Genomic DNA, 21,598 nt, shown 5'->3' with positions numbered 1-21,598 from the left:
AGAAAAAGTTTCTTGGGTTGGTTGCTGAAAATTACACTAGGTGCGCGCCATGGACCTATTGATCTAATATTCCACTTTCATTGCCAAATCAATTGTATCTGTCATGGTCTAAACCCCTTGAAGAGCCAATTGATCTTGAATAACCAGCTTTAGGCCTCCAATATAACGAGCAATTAATCGATCCTCTGTCTCAGACAAATTAACACGGGCATTTAATCGATAAAATTCCTCCTTGTGTTCGTTCACAGTGCGGTTGGCTTGCTGACAATTTTGATATTGTTGGTATAAGAATTGTTCATAATCTGGAGAGAGAAATCACCTTTGTAACAACTGTTTCATCTTGGGCCAAGTACAAACACGTTTTCCTTGCCGTTAACGATTCTATTGAAATTGTTCCCACCAAGCAAAAGCTTTGCCTTTCAACTTATACACCACAAGCTTGACTTGATTTTCTTTGACATATTCAAATAGTAAAAAAAATTTCAACGGTATGGACCCAATTGAGAGAAAATCTTCAATATGTAATTGGCTGTCTAAACTCGGTAAATCCATCTTCATCTTAAACTCTTGGTTATTTTGACCCTGATTGTTAGCTCGATAACTGAAATGGAAATCATCTTCTCCTCCAGATGAATAATCCAACCTCCGTTGCTACCTTTGTTGAATATTTCTCTGTTGTGGAAGTCAAGAATCATCACCATCTCGAAAAGGTGGAAAAAACTCATCTTGTTCATAAAAAACCTTCGCAGCCACTCGTGGAAAGCTACCACCAGCCTCGTAGTCGTTGTCGTCGTCACGCCACCTAAGAGCTCCCTGATTTTGACGCTCATACACCCGTAATGGAAATGGCTTGCTAAAATCGTGATTCCCGGTTGGACTTGTGCGAAAGGCGTCTCCATTGTTGATTTTTAGCCCGATCTGTGGCTGGTGTCAGTCATCATATCCGCCTTTTGCCAGTCGCCACGTTGGTCTGGTCGTCGCTCCATTTGGTTTGCGTTTCCCTTCAACAGTTAATGTAGCCAGCATTTGGGTGAGGTTTTGAAGAGTTTCGTCGATCTCGTTGAGTTGTTGCTTGATTTTTTCATACCTCTCTTTGTCGTCGATGGTTTGTTTACCACTAGAACCATTGTCAACCATCAGATTGAGGTAAAAATCCTTGCCCCAATACCAATTTTGGTGCAACGGAAGGTTTGTTTTGAAACGAAACGGAAAACACTTACGAACAAACATAAAGATCACAATAAGATCTGAAAATTAGGGAATAATTCTGATAAATTTTATTGAACTGATTCTAACAACTATAATAAGGCTTTAAATAATGTTTTTAATGGAAAAATAAAGGTAATAATTGAAGAAATAGGAAACAAAGATAATTAGAAACTAAAACTAGAAATAGGAAACTAATGATGAACTTAAAATGAATAATAATGATGATCATGTGCTACATCAATAACAAGGACAATCGTGATGAGATGGAAAAAGCAAGAGGAGGAAGCTTCAAACCAAAGAGAATAACAAGGACAATCGTGATGAGATGGCAAAAGCAAGAGGAGGAAGCTTCAAACCAAAGAGAATAACAAGGACAATCATGATGAGATGAAATCGAATAATAATAGAAAAGGTAGAACATCCTATCATAAAGATGAGAGAAACCCTTAGGGGGGTGTGAGATCTCTCAGAAAACCTTTCAAGTTAAAACTTGGCGTCCAAAAGGGAGAATGGCTGGGGAGGGAGTCTTCTGGGCCCAGCAGAAGGAAACATTAATGGGCCTAATATGCTTGAGACCCTGTTTAATGCCCAGCCTGTTAGGGCCTAGATAGGGACGAAAAATCGTGGGCTTCCTGCTGGTCCAGTGGTTATTCAAGCCCACGAGACTGTAGCACTGTCGTCTTCAACGTCCCAGTGCGCAGGATCTTCTGCAAAGGTGGTCCCACTGTTTGCAAGCTCTTAAGGTCCAGTTGAAGTTAGGGCCGGCGGGGACGAGGCTTTCTTTGAAGAGGATAGTCGGGCCTTTGAGAGAAAGGCCCAGTCTCTTCCCAACCCTGGCCCACCTTCAACCGCAATCGTGGGCTGTAATTTAAAAGGCCCGTCGAGGTTGGCCCAAAGAATAGGAGAAATGAAGACCTCTGTTAAGAAGGGTTTGTTTTGAAGGGAAGAAGATGCTGCAGTGAGAAAGGGAAAAGCTCTTGAGGTTCAGACGAGAGGCTCTGAACAGAAGGAAGAGAAGGTCGTTTCAAAGAAGATGTGGACTTCCCTTTTTCCTCCAAGTTTCGATCGTCGACAAGGACTTCGGAGTCACAACAAGTCTCTTTTCCTCAGGAAGACATCGTCAGTTAGCGAAGTTTGTGTATTGGAAGAGGATTTCGGGACGGGATCTCAGTTGGAACGAGGATTCAGAACGAGTCCTCTCTTTTACTGTCAATTGGCAAGGAATCGAAAGCGGTGTTCGGGGGAAGGGACCTTGTCGTCAAGAGGCAAAGCGGTTGAACGCAATTCCCATTTCGAAGAAGACAAAGAAGGTTTTTTGGGCCGAGTGGGGTCCGATCTTCGTGGTTTATCAGTCACGGATTCACCTTCTAGTCCAGGAATCAAAGGTAAAGGGCTCAACTTTGAGGGGATTTGTGAAACGTTGGGAGTGGAAAACTTGGAGGTATGCCTGTATTCACCTTTTCAGCCACCTGAGTATTCTTCTATCCCTTCTTGTGGTTTGGCACTTCCTTTGCCGAGTCATTTGGTCCAGATCTTCCTAGTTCAGTTTCTCTTCCTTAGTCTCCTATGGAAAATCGAGTAATTTCTGAAATTTTTTCTAAAAAAGACGTTGTTGGCACTTTTTATCAAAAATATGTTGGCATTCCTGTCCGTGATGAGGAGGAGACCGAATTGGCTTTATCAAACCAGATGTCTGAGAGTTTTAACCCCAGTAAGTCTAAACCCAGCTTGCCTAAGGAGGTATCCAACCTGGTTACAGGTAGCCAGGGAGATACCGTGGTCTCTCCATTGGGCGAGCTCCAAATAGATGGCCTGTCCCCCAAGAAAATGGCTAAAGTGCGTGAGGTTTTAAGTTCGCTGGAAATTAAGGTTTATTCCAAGAGGAAGAACAGATGGTCCACAGGTATTTGAGACCTATTGGAATTGGTTTGGTGGTTAAGGGTCTGTGAGTTTCTTCATGAAAATTATCAGTTGGAATACCAAGGGCTTGGGTTCAAGGAATAAGAGAAGGGTGGTTAAAGATTTTCTGAGGTCAAAGAATCCGGATGTTGTGATGATTCAGGAAACAAAAAAGGTGAAGTGCGACATAAGGTTTGTGGGTAGTGTCTGGACGGTTAGAAATAAGGATTGGGCTACTCTTCCGGCGTGAGGGGCTTCAGGTGGGATCTTGATTATTTGGGACTCAAAAAAACTGCGTAGTGAGGAGGTGGTAATAGGATCCTTCTCGGTCTTAGTCAAGTTTGATTTGGATGGATGCGGACCTCTTTGGATATCTGCAGTTTATGGCCCAAACAATCCATCACTTAGGAAGAATTTTTGAGTGGAGCTTTTAGACATTTTTGGCCTATCTTTTCCCTTATGGTGTGTGGGCGGTGTTTTTAATGTCATAAGGAGAAGTTCAGAAAAAATGGGTGGTTCTAGGCTAACTTCAAGCATGAAGGACTTTGATTGTTTTATAAGAGAATGTGAATTGCTTGATCGACCTTTACGGAACGCATCATTCACTTGGTTAAACATGCAAGAGTCTCCGTGTGTAAGAGATTGGATCGTTTCCTTTACTCAAATGAGTGGGGGCATCTCTTTCCCCAAGGCCTTCAAAAAGCTCTTCCTAGAAGGACATTGAATCATTGGCCGATTGTTTTGGATAGCAACCCGTTCAAGTGGGGCCCAACACCTTTTAGGTTTGAGAATAATGCTGAGAGTATCACAGAGGAGATTTTACTTTACTTTGAAAAGCTCTACGTGAGTCCTACTGGAGGGTCTTGGAGTGTTGAAGGTTTAGATTGGTCCCCTATATCGGAAGAGAGTGCGTCTAGGTTGGACTCCCCTTTCACCGAAGAAGAGATTTCTAGGGCCATTTTTCAGTTAGATAGGGATAAGGAGTCGGGGCCTGATGGCTTTACCATTGCAGTATTTCAAGATTGTTTGGATGTGATCAAGGAGGATTTAGTGAGAGTGTTTGCAGAGTTTCACAGAAGTAGGATTATCAATCAAAGCACTAATGCCTCCTTCATAGTTCTGTTACCCAAAAAATGTTTGACAAAGAATATCTCAGACTTTAGACCCATTAGCTTGATCACTAGCCTCTACAAGATAATAGCCAAAGTGCTTTCAGGGCGTCTAAGAGGGGTACTACATGAAACCATCCATTCTACTCAAGGCGCTTTTGTTCAGGGGAGACAAATATTGGATGCGGTTCTCATAGCCAATGAGGTAGTGGATGAGAAAAGACGATCAGGGGAGGAAGGAGTCGTCTTCAAAATTGACTTTGAAATGGCTTACGATCATGTGTGTTGAGATTTTTTGGATCACATGGTTGAGAAGAACGGGTTCAGTCCTAGTTGGAGGAAATGGATGAGCGGTTGTTTGTCCTCAGAATCTTATGCAGTCTTGGTGAATGGAAATGCTAAAGGGTGGGTTAAGGCTTCTAAAGGCTTAAGATAAGGTGACCCTTTGTCCCCTTTTTTGTTTACTTTAGTCGCAGATGTACTGAGCAAGATGCTATTAAGAGCAGAGGAAAGAAATTTGTTGGAGGGTTTCAAGGTGGGTAGAAACAGAACTAGGGTGTCCCATTTGCAATTCGCAGATGATACCATTTTCTTTTCTAACACTAGGGAGGAAGATCTACAGACTCTCAAGAGTCTTTTGCTAGTGTTTGGGCATATTTCTGGGTTCAAGGTCAACCTGGACAAGAGTAATAATTATGGCATCAATCTTGATCAGAATCATCTTTCTAGGTTGGCTGAGTTGCTTGATTGCAAGGCTTCTGGTTGGCCTATACTCTATCTGGGTCTTCCTTTGGGAGGGAATCCCAAGGCTTTTGGCTTTTGGGATCCAATGATTGAGAGAATCTCAAGAAGATTAGATGGGTGGCAAAAGGCTTATTTATCTTTTGGAGGAAGGATAACTCTTATCCAATCTTGCCTCACCCACATGCCATGTTACTTCCTCTCTTTGTTTAACATACCTGCTTCAGTGGCTGCAAAAATTGAGAGGTTGCAAAGGGATTTTTTATGGTCAGGGATTGGGGAAGGTAAAAGAGATCATTTAGTTAGTTAGGATGTGGTGTGTAATCCGAAGGCAAAAGGGGGATTGGGATTTGGGAAGATTTCTCTAAGGAATCTCGCTCTCTTAGGGAAATGGTTGTGGAGGTACCCTAGAGAGGGTTCAACTCTTAGGCATCACGTCATCTTAAGCATTTATGGTTCGCACTCTAATGGTTAGGATGCTAAAATTTTAGTCAGATGGTCACATCGTTGTCTTTGGAAGGCTATTCCACAAGTCTTTCCGGAGTTTTCCATGTTTACTCGGTTTGTGGTAGGAAATGGGGAAGGAATTCGATTCTGGGAGGATTTGTGATGAGGGGACCAATCTTTGGGATCCTAATATCCAAGACTATTTAGAGTAGTCTTGGATAAAAATATTCCTATTTCTTCAATTCTCGGTTCTACTCGTCCTTTCTCTTGGAACTTTAATTTTCACTATAACCTTTCAGATTCTGAGATAGAAGATTTAGAAGGTCTCATGCGGTCACTTGATGATTTGCATCTATCACCTTCGGTTTCAGATGCCAGATCCTGACTTTTATCTTCTTCAGGGCTTTTTTCAGTCAAATATTTCTTTCTAGCCTTATCCCAATTTTCTTGATCTCCTCCGGTTTTTCCTTCTAAGTTCGTTTGGAATTCTCAAGTCCCTTTCAATGTGAAGTCCTTTGTCTGGTTAGTGGCTCACAAGAAGGTAAATACTAATGACATGCTACAATTGAGAAGATCCTACAAAGCTCTTAGTCCTGATATTTGTATTCTGTGCATGAAACATGGGGAATCAGTAGATCATCTTTTCCTACATTGCTATTTGACGATGGGGTTGTGGCACAGATTATTTCAATTAGTCAAGATGGATTGGGTCTCCCCGAGGAGCATCTTTGACATGATGTCGATCAAATTTAATGGTTTTGGTTCATCTAAGAGGGGTATTGTTGTTGATCCCTTTGGAGTAGAAAAAGCTTCTTGGGTTGTGTGGCGGGAAAGAAACGCGAGGATTTTTGAGGCTAAAGTAAGGAACTTAGAGTATCTTTGGGATTCTATTTTTTTACTTGCTTCTCTTTGGGCTTTTTGTTCCAAGGTTTTTAAGGGGACTCCCCTTAATGTGTTACAACTTGACTGGTTAGCGGTGTGTAATTCCCAAGGATTGGTCTAATCTAGAGTGCTAGCTTGTTTTACTGTGTGCATTCTTGTTTTTGTATTCTTGTAGTTTAGTTTTCTTTGGTGGGAGGATTTCTCATCTAGTTCATCTAATTCTTTTTTCTTTCAATATATCTCTTTGTCGTTTCCCATCAAAAAAAAAAAAAAAAAAAACCTTTTAGTCTAGAAGTACATGGCTTTGTCAAAGTATTTGCTCTTTGCTCTCTGGTTTCTGCTCAAGGAGTCCACAAAGAGGTTCATATATCAGATTTTTGGTCAACAAGAATTTAATTTAAATGACCCTCTTTTTTTTTTGAATGGCCTAGGAAATAATTGCAACTGATTCACTCTCTATCTAGAAATTATTGAAGCCCGAAGACCTAGCTAGGATCAAGCCTTCCAACAATGCTGGCACCTTCTCTGAAGTTAGTCCCACCTCACAGGCTTTGAAGAAGCTCTAACCACAACCCCCTTGTGATCTAGAAACAATCCACCGAAACCTAACTGTCCTAGATTAACTGACAAGAAGCCATCAAAATTAAGTTTCAGGTGACTGAGGGGGAGGGAACCTAATCAACATGCACCTTCATTATCCTCCTCATTGCACAATGAGGAGATTCTAATCTAAGATTATCTCCTTCAATGAGGAGACTGCAAACTCTGAAGGGACTGAAGCCCATTATAAAAAAACCGAATAAACTGCATCTTGTAATGACTCCACCAGCCTTCATTTGTCCTTTTATGTCCTGAAATTCCCTTCTGCTGAAGCACATGATTAAATGCTTGAGGCTGAGAGCTCTAGAGGTCTCATAGCCACTACATATCATTTCCAATTGAAAGCCTTAACAAACCTTTTGTCCTTGGCTTTGTTAACCAATCTACTCAATACATTGGCCACAACTATAATGAAAAAGGGAGAGTAGTTCTCCCTTTTTAATCCCTCTTGGCATCTTCACCCAATCTTAGCACACCCATTGACCAGTACTGCAGAGTTAATTGTGGAGAAGCAACCCTAATCCATAATCTGCATCAAGATTGAAAGCTTTCCATGTCCAAAACATGATCTAGAAAGCCTGAATCAACACTACTATGAACCTTTTTAGGTTAATTTTAAGCACAATCCTGTTCTCTCCCAATAAAAAATTTTCATCCTCTAACTAGCTGCACTAAGAACTGCATTTAGAATCTGTTTCACAAAAGCTCCTTGCAAGGGTGAAATGGTCTCTTGGAGAACTGCTTGAAATCATAAAGCAATACCTTAGCAATTATCCTAGAGGCTGGTTGCCAAGTTGATGGGTGTGAAGTTGGCCATTCTATCAATTGAGTCTTCTAGAACAATGATGGCGGTGTTGTTTCTTTTATTGACAAGGTATTGTAACATTTGGGAATACCTTTGGTAAGCCCTCTCTCATTGTGGGCCAAGATTTTGGAAAACCTTTAAAGAGAAGCTACCAGGACTGCGTGATTTGTCTTGATCCACATGAAAAACATCTTTGATTTCCTTTTCAAACTCTCTAACCCAATAACACTTTCCTCATAGATAGGGGACCAATGCATCCCCTAAATCATCCACAACTCTTTATTTAGCCTTGAATGGAGATGACAGAAATATCTTAAGACTTTCTCTAGAATGCTGTCGTAGTGATGTCCAAAACTCTATCTCCAATGGATTTAAGCAATCTCTTCTTCCGTCAACTATTGATGACTTTGTGGAATATTTACAATAGCTTCCTTAATCCATTTTACTCTTAACCATTAGTCTTGAAAGACATCCTCCTTCAACAGGTTTTTCTCTCGCTTCAATTTTCTAGGAGTTATAACAATTTGAAATTATTCTGTCTGACTGTCTAAACCTTGAACATTCCCTTTTTGTAAGATCTTAAATAGGTTTTTATATTCTTTGGATTGGGATGTTAGTTTCCCTTACTCTTCAAGAAACCTTATCTTGTCTTACCTCTGAGCATTCCAATAATTTTAAATACGATTCTTTGACTTGGGGATTAACTCCATTTAGTTTTGAAAAGATGTGGTTGTTTCCCCCAAATCTTAAGGACTGTATTGGTACCCACTGATGGTGAGGGCCCCAAATTAGGGGTTTGGAAAGTCATAATTTTATGGAGAATTTATTACAAGGCATCAAAGCAAAAGTGACTTGTGGAAGAAGTTCACTTTTGGGGATATTAAGGAAAAGAAGGAAACCATTATTAGGGACATTGCCATGGTATATTCTTGTGAAGGGAAGGTTACATCATCTAATGAATTTATAACTTTGAGGGCTACCAAACAAGTGAGGTTCAAAGCACGACTGTTAAAGGGAAGAGGTATATTGGATTGTAGAACATTTATATTACCATATTCAATGTCTATGATGGAGTTCTTTCATATTTATAAAAAATTTAGCTGTACTTTCATGCATATATTTTTTTTTTTTGATTGGAAACGCCACAAAGATATATTAATATAAAAAGAAGTACAAGAAGAAGGATAAGAAATCCTCCCACCAAAGACAACTAAAAAACAGGAAAATACACAAAAACAAACGAACTCCCACTAAGGACCAATCCCTATGGAGAACACACCGCTATCCAATCCAACTGAATCACATTAAGGGGAGTCCCCTTAAATGCCTTGGAACAGAAAGCCCAAAGGGAAGCAAGGAAAACAATAGAGTCCCAAAGGACCTCTGAATTCCTTGCTTTATCCTCGAAAATCCTTGCGTTTCTTTCCCACCACACAACCCGAATTAGAGCTATGCTCGCAGCTTGCCACAAAACTACCCCTCTCTTAGAATTACCGAAACCTTGAAATTTGATGGACATCATGTCATATATGCTCCTTGGGGAAACCCAATCCATCTTAGCTAACTGAAATAGCCTGTGCCACAACCCAATCGTCAAGGAACAATGAAGAAAAAGGTGATCTGCTGATTCCCCGTGCCTCATGCACAGGATACAAATATCAGGACTAAGGGCTTTGTAGGGTCTTCTCACTTGCAACATGTCATTAGTATTCACCTTCTTGCGTGCCACTAACCAGACAAAGGACTTCACTTTGAAAGGAACTTGAGACTTCCACACGAACTTTGAAGGAAAGTTCTGAGGGGATCCAGAAGATGAGATAATGCTAGAAAAAAGGATTTGACTGAAAAAAGCCCTGAAGAGGATAATGGCCATAATCTAGCATCTGGGACCGAAGGAGAGAGATACAAATCATCAAGAGAGCGCATGAGGCCTTCTAAGTCCTCAATCTCAGAATCTGACAGGTTACGGCGAAAATTCAAATTCCACAAGAAAGGTCGAGATGGACCGAGAACTGAAGAAATAGAAATGTTTTTATCCACGACTACTCTAAATAGTCTTGGATATTGGGTTCCCAAAGGTTGGTCCCCCGCCACAAATCTTCCCAGAACCGAATTCTATCCCCGTTTCCTACCACATACCGAGTAATCAAAGAAAACCCCTGAAAGACTTGAGCAATAGCCTTCCAAGGACAGCGATGTGACAATCTGACTAGAGTGTTAGCATCCTAACCATTAGAGTGTGAACCATAAATGCTTAAAATGACCTGATGCCAAAGAGCTGAACCCTCTCTAGGATACCTCCATAACCATTTTCCTAGAAGAGCGAGATTCCTCCAAGAAATATTCCCCAAACCCAAACCCCCTATTGTCTTCGGTTTGCACACCACATCCCACCTCACTAAATGATCCCTTTTGCCTTCCCCAACCCCTGACCATAAAAAATCCCTTTGCAACCTCTCGATTTTTGCACCCACTGAAGCGGGAATTTTGAATAAGGAAAGGAAGTAGCTTGGCAAATGGGTAAGACAAGATTGGATAAGAGTTATCCTCCCCCCGAAGGATAAGTAGGCCTTTTGCCACCCATCTAATCTACTTGAGATTCTCTCAATCACTGGATCCCAAAAGCCACACGCCTTAGGGTTCCCGCCCAAAGGGAGACCCAGATATAGAATAGGCCATCCAGACGCCTTACAATCAAGCATCTCAGCCAATCTTGAAAGATGAACCTGATCAAGATTGATGCCATAAATACTACTCTTGTTAAGATTGACCTTGAGCCCAGAAATGTGCCCAAACACTAACAAAAGACTCTTCAAGGTCTGCAGCTCTTCCTCTCTTGAGTTAGAAAAGAATATGGTGTCATCAGCAAATTGCAAATGGGACACCCTAGTTCTATTCCTACCCACCCTGAAACCCTCCATCAAATTTCTTTCCTCAACTCTCATAAGCATCCTACTCAGTACATCTGCGACTAAAGTAAACAAAAAAGGGGATAAAGGGTCGCCTTGTCTCAATCCTCTTGAAGCCTTAATCCACCCTTTAGCACTACCATTCACCAAGATTGCATAAGATACCGAAGATAAACATCCACTCATCCATTTCCTCCATCTAGGACTGAACCCCTTCTTTTCTAACACGTGATCCAAAAAATCCCACTTCACGTGATCGTATGCCTTTTCGAAGTCTATTTTGAATACGACACCTTCCTCCCTTGACCTTCTTCTCTCATCCACTATCTCATTCGCTATAAGAACCGCGTCCAATATTTGTCTCCCTTGAACAAAAGCACCTTGAGTATAGTGGATGGTCTCATGTAAAACCCCTCTTAGCCGCCCTGAGAGCACTTTGGCTATTATCTTGTAGAGACTAGTGATCAAACTAATGGGTCTAAAGTCTGATATTCTCTTTGACAAACTCTTTTTGGGTATTAGAACAATGAAAGAGGCGTTAGTGCTTTGATTGATAATTCCGCTCCTATGAAATTCAGCGAACACTCTCACCAAATCCTCCTTAATCACATCCCAACACTCTTGGAATACGGCAATAGTAAAGCCATCTGGCCCCGGAGCCTTGTCCCTATCCAACTGAAAAATGGCCTTATAAATCTCTTCTTCAGTGAAAGGGGAGTCTAACCTTAGCGCACTCTCTTCCGAAATAGGGGACCAATCTAATCCTTCAACACCCCAAAACTCTCCTGTAGGATTTGTGTAAAGCTTTTCAAAGTAATGTAAGATCTCCTCTGTGATACTCTCGGCATTCTTCAGCACTAAGCCCCTCTCATCCTCCAACTCCTTGATGTATTTCCTATTCCGTCTGCCATTAGCCACTTTATGATAAAACTTAGAATTGCAATCCCCTTCCTTGACCCATTTCACTTTGGCTTTTTGTCTCCAATGAATTTCCTCCCTCAATATTAATTTCTCTAGCTCCCCTTTTCTTGAGGCTCTTTGGCTTAACAAATCAGGATTGAGACCCCCTTCCTGTTCAATGGCATCAAAGTTAGCTAAATCATTGAGAATACTTTTTTTCTTTTCTTTAAGCTCTCCAAAAGAAAACTTATTCCACTCCTTCAATTTAGCTTTAACATATTGAAGTCTCCTCATGAACTTATGACCTTCCCATCCGTTTCCTTGAAACCCACTCCACCAATCTTTAAAGTTCTCCTTGAATTTAGTGTGTTGTAACCACATATTCTCAAACCTAAAAGGTGTTGGCCCCCACATAAACGGGTTGGTATCCATAACAATTGGCTAGTGATCCGATGTCCTTCTGATTAAGGCTTCTTGAAGGCCTTGGGGAAAGAGCAGCCCCCACTCATTTGAGTAGAGAAAACGGTCCAATCTCTTACACACGGGAGACTCTTGCATATTCGACCAAGTGAATGAAGCATTCCGAAGAGGCGGGTCAAACAACTCACATTCTCTAATAAAACTATCAAAGTCCCTCATGCTTGGAGTTAGGCTAGAACCCCCCATTTTTTCTGAGCTTCTCCTAATGACATTAAAATCACCGCCCACACACCAAAGCGGGTAAGTTAATCCATATATGTCAAAAAGTTCCACCCAAAAATCCTTTCTAAGTGAGGGACAATTTGGACCATAAACAGCAGAAATCCAAAGAGGACCACATTCGTCCAAAGCGAACTTGACTGAGACCGAGAAAGATCCTATTACCACTTCCTCTCTACACGCTTTTTTGAATCCCAGATGATCAAAATCCCACCTGAAGCCCCAGACGCCGGAAGAACAACCCAATCCTTATTTCTGATCGTCCAGACACTACCCACAAACCTTCTATCACACTTCTCCTTCTTTGTTTCCTGAATCATCACAACATCCGGATTCTCTGACCTGAGAAAATCTTTAACCATCCTACGCTTATTCCTTGAACCCAAACCCCTCACGTTCCAACTAATGATTTTCATGGGAAAACACGAAGACCCTAACCTTCCGAGCCAAAACCAACAAGTCTCAATAACCTGTGGGGCCTCTATTCTTCCTCCTAGAATACACCTTAATGTCAAGAGAGCATAATACCTCTCGCACTTTGGCCATTTTCCCGGGGGACAGACCATCAATAAGGAAATCACCCGAATCCTCCTTATGCGACCTGACAATAGATTCCTTAGGGGTACAACACTCGGTCATCTGGTTAGATAAAGCACACTGGTTTTCCTTCTCAACATGGTCAGGGATGTCACCAGGTTTTAAACAGTCAACACCACCTTTTTCATAAAAATTTTTTGAGATGCCTTGATTTTCCGTAGGAGACTGAGGAAGAGGGACTGAATTGGGAAGAAGTGGACCAGAGGGATTCATCAAAGGAGAATCCGGACTACAGAAAGGAAGAGAAGGAGACTCGGGTGGCTGAGAAGAAGAGGGCTGACATACCTCCAAGATTTTGGCTCCCGGAATTTCGCAAATCCCCTCAAAGATTGGTCCTTTACCTCTAGTTATTGATTTAGAAGGTGAAACCATGTCTGAATAGCCACGAGGATCAAACCCCACTCGTCCCGTTAGCCCTCGATTGACTTCCACGCAGCTCGCCGAGGTGTCCTCGTTCAAAATATTACCAGTCAGAGGACATCTGGAGAGAGGATTCACTCTGATTCCTCGCTCCATCTGAAAGCCCATCCCAAACTCCTCTTCCATGTTGCGGTCTTCACTTGACGACGACGATCCCCGTGTGAAAATAGGCTCACTGCGACACCAATCTCCCTGTCGTCGATCGGCGCTTGGAGGGAAGAGGTTAGACCATGTCTTCTTTGAGATTGTCGTCTCTTCCTCCTGCGTTGCATCTCTCGTGTGAACCGCGGGGGCTTTCCCCTCCTCGCTTCAATTTCTTCCCTTCGCGACGAGACTTCCATACCAGAGGGCTTCATTCCTCCTAAGTTTTGGCCCAACCCCGACGGGCCTTTACACTTACAGCCCACAGTGTTGTCTGACGATGGCCTAGGGTTGGGAAGGGACTGGGCCTTTAGCTCAACGGCCCGACCTTCTTCTCCAAAGAAAGCCTTGGCGCCGGCCCTTGCATCATCTGGACTGAACTTCGCGATCGCCTTTGTAGAAGAAGCATCTCGCTGGGGAGAAAGGGACGACGTCGATGCAGACTGGTGGGCTTGAGGAGCTTCTGGGCCATCTTGAAGCCCACTAAGCCTCATCCCTCTTTGGGCCCTAACCTTGTGGGCTTTAGAGGAGGACTCTTTCTCAGGCCCAATATAATCAACTGGGCCCGATCTGCTCCATCCTCCTCCTATCTCCCCTTTATCTGCCAAACGCATCCTTGATTGTCGATGACGTGCCCGGGGAAGACCCCTATTTCTGTAGCACTCGATGTCCCTAACATTGCCTCGTAGCCCTTCTGCAACTTTTGGCAACTGAGAGACGCAACCACCCACTCTCACCCACTCGTTCCTGCTACGGTTTATTTCAGACGTGACAGCGTCGGCGTCGGCGTCTTCTCCGATGACCGAAACTGCTACTGTATAGGACCATTCTCCATCTTCCACCTCAAGCAATGCTGGTAACACGACGTTTGGAAGCATCTCCACCCACAGCTTCACCCTCGTCAAGTCCACCAGCTTCAAAGTTTCCTTTGCCACCTTCGTTACCCTCCCCCATTTCTTCAAAATGAAATTCAACTGGACTTCATCCCACAAATGGAAAGGGAGACCTTTCAGTACTAGCCAGCCCCTCCTGAACTTTCCTTGAACCACCATATTTTCCTTAGGCAACCATTTCCTTAGCAGAATCGTCCTTCCTTTCACTAAAAGTCTTCCCTGATCGTGAACCCTTTCCGCTCTCCTTGTTGAACTCACAAAGAAGCATCCTTTAAAAACGGAAATGGGATTAATGGACACCATTCCTTTCATCCCCATCATCCTCGCAATGGCTCTTCCTTCGTGAGTTCAGTCTTGGACTTTTTCTTGGCTTTCACATATTACAGCTCTGGCCCATTTTCCAGCTGACCACGTACCTCCAGTCCTCAAACCAGCCTCTGCCACCACTTCTGCATATGACCGTCCTCCTCTGAAAGTGTCCCCATTCATCCGAATATCACCATTCTTCTCCTTCAAAGCTCCTCTGTCTCGTTCAGAATACTCTTGCACTGATAGGATTGCCTTCCTAAGATCTTCCCATCCCTTCCCTTTGACGCCCTCGGGGACGACAAGAAAAAGAGGTTTCCTTTTTGTAACAAATTCTGTAATTTTCATGAACCCCCCTCTGTTATTGTAGCATATCTCCATCAAGAGGGTCTTAGTCTTGCCCCTGATCTTTCGTACAAAACCCCTGGAAGCCTCCACCTCCACAACTTTCTTCAAATGCTCCATCAGCCAATCCAACTCCTCCATGTCAAATCCTATTGAAACTACGAATCCTTGGCTCCTCTCTGTTACCGATACCCAAGTTCCACCATTCAAACCTTCAAACTCTACCTGAAAAGACTTTTTCTCCACAATAATCCTTTCAACTTTGCACTTCATTCTCCTTTAAGAAGAAGAAGATTCAACTTGATGATTAACGACCCCGTATATCAGAATTCTTTCATGCATATTTTAATGGGCCCATATTTTTTAGCACCTTTCCTTTTGCTGGCAAATTCAGCTGCTTTCTGATCTATGTGTTCTACTATTCTCATCTTTACATCTCTTCGTTGTGGGCCTTTCTTCCTCCTTGACATTGGGTGTTTGGTTAGTTTTCATTTTGGGGTTGCTCTTTTGGTTGTAAATTAGGTGGTTATTGCCATATAGATCTTTTTGTTGTTTTGGCGGTGATGTTTTATTTGCAGTCTTTTTTTCTTTCCTTTGATTGTGGCTGAAATATTCTTCATCCTTCCTTGTACCTAAGTTTTTTATTTAATACAATCTCTTTCTGTTTCCTGCAAAACTACTACTCCTATATGAGGTTCCTGAAATGTACTTCGATAATTTAAGATATGAGAATGGCAGTGTATGATTTCTTACTTAACATGCTTAGTTGTTCCTATACATTTCCCCCAATATTACTGGGATACTAGCACTAGCATCTTCATATTTTATGTTGTTCTTGGTGATGAATAATCCTGAATCCTGATTCTTTATATTTTGTCTCTGATAGTGAAGGAAGTTAGTGCAAGTTCTTTTATATCCATTATTGTAACCATTTTTTTTTTATTGTTCTTCAGATATAATTAACAGGTAGGACTTCTTGTTTATTTGAATTTTTTCTTCATACTTATGAGTTATATTCTTGCAGGGCGGTTGCTGGCCCTATTAGCTCATTTGACAATGAGCCTGTAAGGACTGAAGAGAAAACCAATGGCACCTTGTTTCATCCTCCCAGCACTCAAGGCCAGATGGTTTCAGATGGTCCACTTCATAAGTTCAAGGTACTATTGTCCTGTTTTCTACTTGTGTACAGTCTCAATAATTCAACTTATCAGATTATTGTTATTTTTTCTTTGTTTTTTTGTTCTTACTTAGTTCTTTTGTTTTTGTTTCTAAATTTTAATGCAGGGCCAACATGACTTTTCCTCATATAATCACTATATAGATGAACAGAATTCAGGTCCAACTGATAATATGTCAAGGTATTGGCATGAATATGATTTTGTGGATATGAAAATCCTTAGTACTCAATGGTGAGGGGTACCAACTGTTCACCATTGACAGTGTGCACAAGTTCTTATCAACCATTGATAGGTCAACATTAGTATTTTGGTTTTCTAAAGGTTTAAATCTTGTTTATTATATCATTTATAGGCAGTTGGTTAGATTTTGCTTCTTCAAATATGTGCAAAAATGTTTTTAGCTATATACTAAATCATACCAAATGTTTGCTTTTTCAGAAAGTTAATGAATTGCAAAATATTTGGGTGGTCATACTGGACCAGCATTGGTGTCCCTCTTCATGATTACAAATTTTTTTAGCTACTCTTTAATGTTTACTTCAATGGTTCCACATTTTTTATAGACCACTTTTTGCTGGTCTGTTTGAAGTCTTTCTGATCTGTGTTATATTACTTTCATCTTGTTCCATTTTTATTGTATGTGGTTTTCTTCCCCCTTTAGGCTGGGGTGTTTGATAGTGTTTGATTTGGAATTTGCTTTGATTGTATATTGGTTGATTATTTGTATAAAGGAATCTTTTTGTTGTTTTGGCTGGGATTTTGTAGTCTTGTTTTCCTTCTTTGTTTTTATTGCAGCTGAAGGATCCTTCATCCTTCCTTGTATTTGAGTTTTCCTTTCGAATTAGAACAACATTTCATTGATTCAAAGATTAAAAGTACAAGAAGACCAAGTAGTCCTTTGAGAGAAATGACAAAGTACTACCAAAATCAACCACAAATCAGAAACAAGAAAGAGCAAAGCCCTAAAAGACAATTTGGTTTGGCGTCGCCTAGGAGTATTGGAGATATAATGATTATCTCATTTAGAGGGTTAGGGAACTCAATTAGAGGCAAGACTCGTTGGCAAATCGCTTGCCTCACTTTACTTTGGATTATGTCGCAAGAAATAAATGCTAGGATTTTTGAGGAAAAGTGGAGAACAGAAGGGACGTTGTGGGATCTACTTCACTTCTATTCCTTCCTTTGGGCCTCTTGTACCGTTGCTTTTAGAGGAGTTCCACTTAATGTTATTCAACTCAGTTGCCTTTTGGTTTGTAATTTAAAAGGGGTGAATAACTTTGCGAGGAGTTGATTTCGGTTTCTAAGTTATTTTGTGTATTGCATGTGTATAGTTCTTGTATGGTGAAGTCTTGTCTTTGATCAGGTTTTGTATTTTGTGGGAAGGACTTCTCATCCTTTTCTTCAACTTTTATAATATAAATATTTCTTATATTTCTGATAAAAAAAAAATGCCTTAAAAGACAAAATGGTAACCTAACTTCAAATTCTAAAGTATAAGACTTGGGGAGGTAAAACTCACTACAAAAACCTCTAGCAAAGAAGCACCTCACTTTACTAACCTATCCATTGTTTGTTTGGTCAGGTAAGGGACCCATCTGTAGCTTCTCTACACTATGGGAAGAAAGAAAATTTTAGGTAACTATTTTTTACCCTTATAAAGTCCTAGATTTTTTAAGAGATTTAGGAAATTGTTATAACCGATTCACCTGCCTCTTAAGGTATTATTAAATCACAATAACATAGCCAAAATCAAGCTCAAGCAACATTAACACCTTAGCTTTGGTGGCTAACACCTCCTTCACAGGCCAGGAAAAGACCCCTAATCACCCTATCCCCTTGATCTTCTACAAAAACCAATCTGCCTATGTTTCCTAAAGTATAATCATCAAAATTTAGAGTTAAGATGACCTGTTGGCAGATGTTTCTCACAACATGCACCTTTGACATGCTTCTAGTTGTCCTTAAAGATCTTTAAATTCCTTTCTGAACATGTTACCCAAAGTAGAGTGACTATAGTCACTCTCTAAAGAACCTTACTTTTGATGGAATTTTCAAAGCCTTGAAAGCCTCTGATTTTTTGTAAGTGTATTATTCCCTAGTGAGAGAAGAATTACATTTCCCATGAATAGTTTTCAGTGGTATATAGGAGAAATCCTATTAATTTGTTCTTTTGATCAGAATATGTCACTCTAGGAAGGATTTCTCATCATTCACATATACCTTATATCCTATTTAATGAATTTTCTGTTTCTGATATTAAAAAAAAATATCAATCACAAATCTATGATGTACTCAAATGATCTCAACAAAGTTAAGAAGTTTGTGCCACAAGTCTAATGGTACAAAGCCATGAAGGAAAAGATGTTTAAATGTCTCACATCCTCAAAAAAATAATACATCACTTAAGACAAAGCTTTGTAAGGCTTTTTCCCTGATTGCAACATGTTACTTGTCTTGATCCTTTTGTTTGCCACAGGTTGAGCTAAAGCCTCCAATTTTGGTGGGGATTTGGTTTTCCAAATCAGTGACTAGGGTAATGAAATAGGAACTACAAATCTAAAACAAGCTAGAACGAAAGGAGATTGGAAAAAGATGCCCCATAAGGCTGGTGACAGGTGGACATGTAATTAAACAATTGAGCTACCAACTTCTTGGAAGCTGAAATTGTTAGAATTTAGGCTTACAATATATATCATTCTCTAACACCCTCTCATGTTTGGCCCCATACTTGCACGTGAAGTGGCAAACAACAAGTAGAGGAGTTGTTCTATTCCTCACTTTGGGCCTCTTGTACCGTCGCTTTTAGGGGAGTCCTACTTAATGTTATTCAACTCAATGATGCCTGAAATTAGTGACACTTGTATGTTCTTGACAACTGCTAAAGACATCTGGGATGCAGTTCTCCAGTCATACTCGAAGGCATTAGATGCAACACAAGTATATGAAATTAAAGTCAAAACTGGAGCAACAAAATGAGGAAACAAGACAGTCACGAAGTATGCCAATATGTTGAAAAACCTATGGCAAGAACTTGATCACCATTGATGCATTGAGACATGCTAGAAATCTTGGGAGATCCTAGGTTCTAGCTCTAAATATTTGTACAATTGTAAAGATAAGTGCTACAATTGTAGAGATATTTTCAAGCTGTAGAGATTTTTTTCTATCTATTCTTTCCTTATCTATTCTTTTGTAATCTGCCAATATAATGTATTCTTGTACATGTATTAGAAATATATCACCATAATATTTTCTTAATTAGCTCAAACGGGATTCTTTAAGACAATGTCTTGAGGATGCCACAATCGTGAAGAATTATATTGAAAAAGATCGAGTCTATGATTTCTTAGTTGGTCTCAATGAATAGTTTGACCAAGTTAGAGTTCAAATTCTAAGTAAAGAGTTTCCAACTTCGAATGAGACTATCTTTATTATTCGAGCAGAAGAAAGTAGGAGAAGCGTCATGCTCGAACCCCAAAATATGGAAGGCTCAACTATGGTTGCTAACAAAGGGAGTGATCAGAAGGCTAGTACTGCTGATAACAAAAAGACTAATCGATCAAGATCTTCAAATCGTGATAACAAGGATAACTTATGGTGCACTTACTGCTAGAAGCCTAGACATACACGGGAGAAATGCTGGAAACTTCATGGTAAGGCAACCACATCTAGCAAAGGGTGGGGCTACAATGGAGGGCAGCAAAGGGATAATTTTTTTTTTTTGATAGGAAACGACAAAGGGATATATTGATAGAAAAAAGGAGTACAAGAGAAGGATGAGGAATCCTCCCATCAAAGAAAACTAAACTACAAGAATACAAAAACAAAAAAATACACAGTAAAAACAAACAAACTCTTTAGATTAGACCAACCCTTTGGAATTGCACACCGCTAACTAGTTAAGTTGTAACACATTAAGGGGAGTCCCCTTAAAAACCTTGGAACAGAAAGCCCAAAGAGAAGCAAGGAAATGAATAGAATTCCAAAGATACTTTGAATTCCTTGCTTTATCCTAAAAAATCCTCGCATTTCTTTCTCGCCACACAACCCAAATTAAAGCGATGCTTGCAGCTTGCCACAAAACTATCCCTCTCTTAGATAAACCAAAGCCATTATAATTGATGGACAGCATATCGAAGATGCTCCTCGGGGGAACCCAATCCATCTTGGCTAACTGAAATAATTTGTGCCATAACCCCATCGTCAAAGAGCAATGTAGGGAAAGATGATCTGTTGATTCTCCATGCTTCATGCACATATTACAAATATCAGGACTAAGAGCTTTGTAGGGTCTTCTCAATTGTAGCAAGTCATTGGTATTTACCTTCTTGTGTACCATTAGCCAGACAAAGGACTTGACTTTGAAAGGGACTTGAGAATTCCAAACGAACTTAGTAGGAACAGCTGGAGGAGAACCAGAAAATTGGGATAAGGCTAGAAAGAAAGATTTGACTGAAAAAAGCCCTAAAGAAGATAAAGGTCAGGATCTCGCATCTGAAACTGAAGGTGATAGATGCAAACCATCAAGTAACCGCATGAAGCCTTCTAAATCTTCTATCTCAGAATCGGAAAAGTTACGGCGGAAATTAAAGTTGCAAGAGAAAGGACAAGTAGAACCGAGAATTGAAGAAATAGAAATATTTTTATCCAAGACTACTCTAAATAGTCTTGGATATTGGGATCCCAAAGGTTGGTTCCCCCACCACAGATCTTTCCAAAACCGAATTCTTTCCCCATCTCCTACCACGAACTAAGTAAACTTGGAAAACTCCTGAAATACTTGTGCAATAGCCTTCCAAGGACAACGATGTGACCATCTGACTAAAGTTTTAGCATCCCAACCATTAGAGTGGGATCCATAAATGCTTAAAATGACCTGATGCCATAGAATTGAACCCTTTCTAAGGTACCTCCACAACCATTTCCCTAAGAGAGCGAGATTCCTTAGAGAAATCTTCCCAAATCCTAATCCCCCTTTTGCCTTCGGATTACACACTACATCCCAATTAACTAGATGATCTCTTTTACCTTCCCCAATCCTTGACCATAAAAAATCCCTTTGCAATCTCTCAATTTTTGCAGCCATTGAAGCGGGTATTTTAAACAAGGAAAAAAAGTAACATGGCATGTGGGTGAGGCAAGATTGGATAAGAGTTATCCTTCCTCCAAAATATAAATAAGCCTTTTGCCACCCATCTAATCTTCTCGAGATCCTCTCAATCACTGGATCCCAAAAGCCACAAGCCTTTGGATTCCCTACCAAAGGAAGACCCAGATAGAGTATAGGCCAACCAGAAGCCTTGCAATCAAGCAACTTAGCTAACCTAGAAAGATGATTCTGATCAAGATTGATGCCATAAATATTACTCTTGTCAAGGTTAACCTTGAGCCCATAAATATGACCAAACACTAGCAATAGACTCTTGAGAGTCTGCAATTTTTCCTCCCTAGTGTTAGAAAAGAAAATGGTATCATCTGCAAATTCCAAATGGAACACCCTATTTCTGTTCCTACCCAC

At 40.7% G+C, this 21,598-nt stretch overlaps 1 protein-coding gene across 4 annotated transcripts in view; it reads left to right on the top strand.

The window, feature by feature from the left end:
- LOC117931640 overlaps positions 1-21,598 on the top strand; it is a 133,507-nt gene that overhangs the window by 54,028 nt on the left and 57,881 nt on the right. For all 4 annotated transcript variants that reach the window (XM_034852636.1, XM_034852635.1, XM_034852634.1 and 1 more), the window contains exons 10-11: positions 15,927-16,059; positions 16,187-16,260. In XM_034852636.1, coding sequence (XP_034708527.1) covers positions 15,927-16,059; positions 16,187-16,260 — 207 coding nt within the window. The remainder of the gene's footprint in view (positions 1-15,926; positions 16,060-16,186; positions 16,261-21,598) is intronic.

This window comes from Vitis riparia, chromosome 15 (assembly GCF_004353265.1).
Source record: "Vitis riparia cultivar Riparia Gloire de Montpellier isolate 1030 chromosome 15, EGFV_Vit.rip_1.0, whole genome shotgun sequence".
NCBI classification, from domain to species: domain Eukaryota; kingdom Viridiplantae; phylum Streptophyta; class Magnoliopsida; order Vitales; family Vitaceae; genus Vitis; species Vitis riparia.
This window is presented reverse-complemented; position numbering and strand designations above follow the sequence as displayed.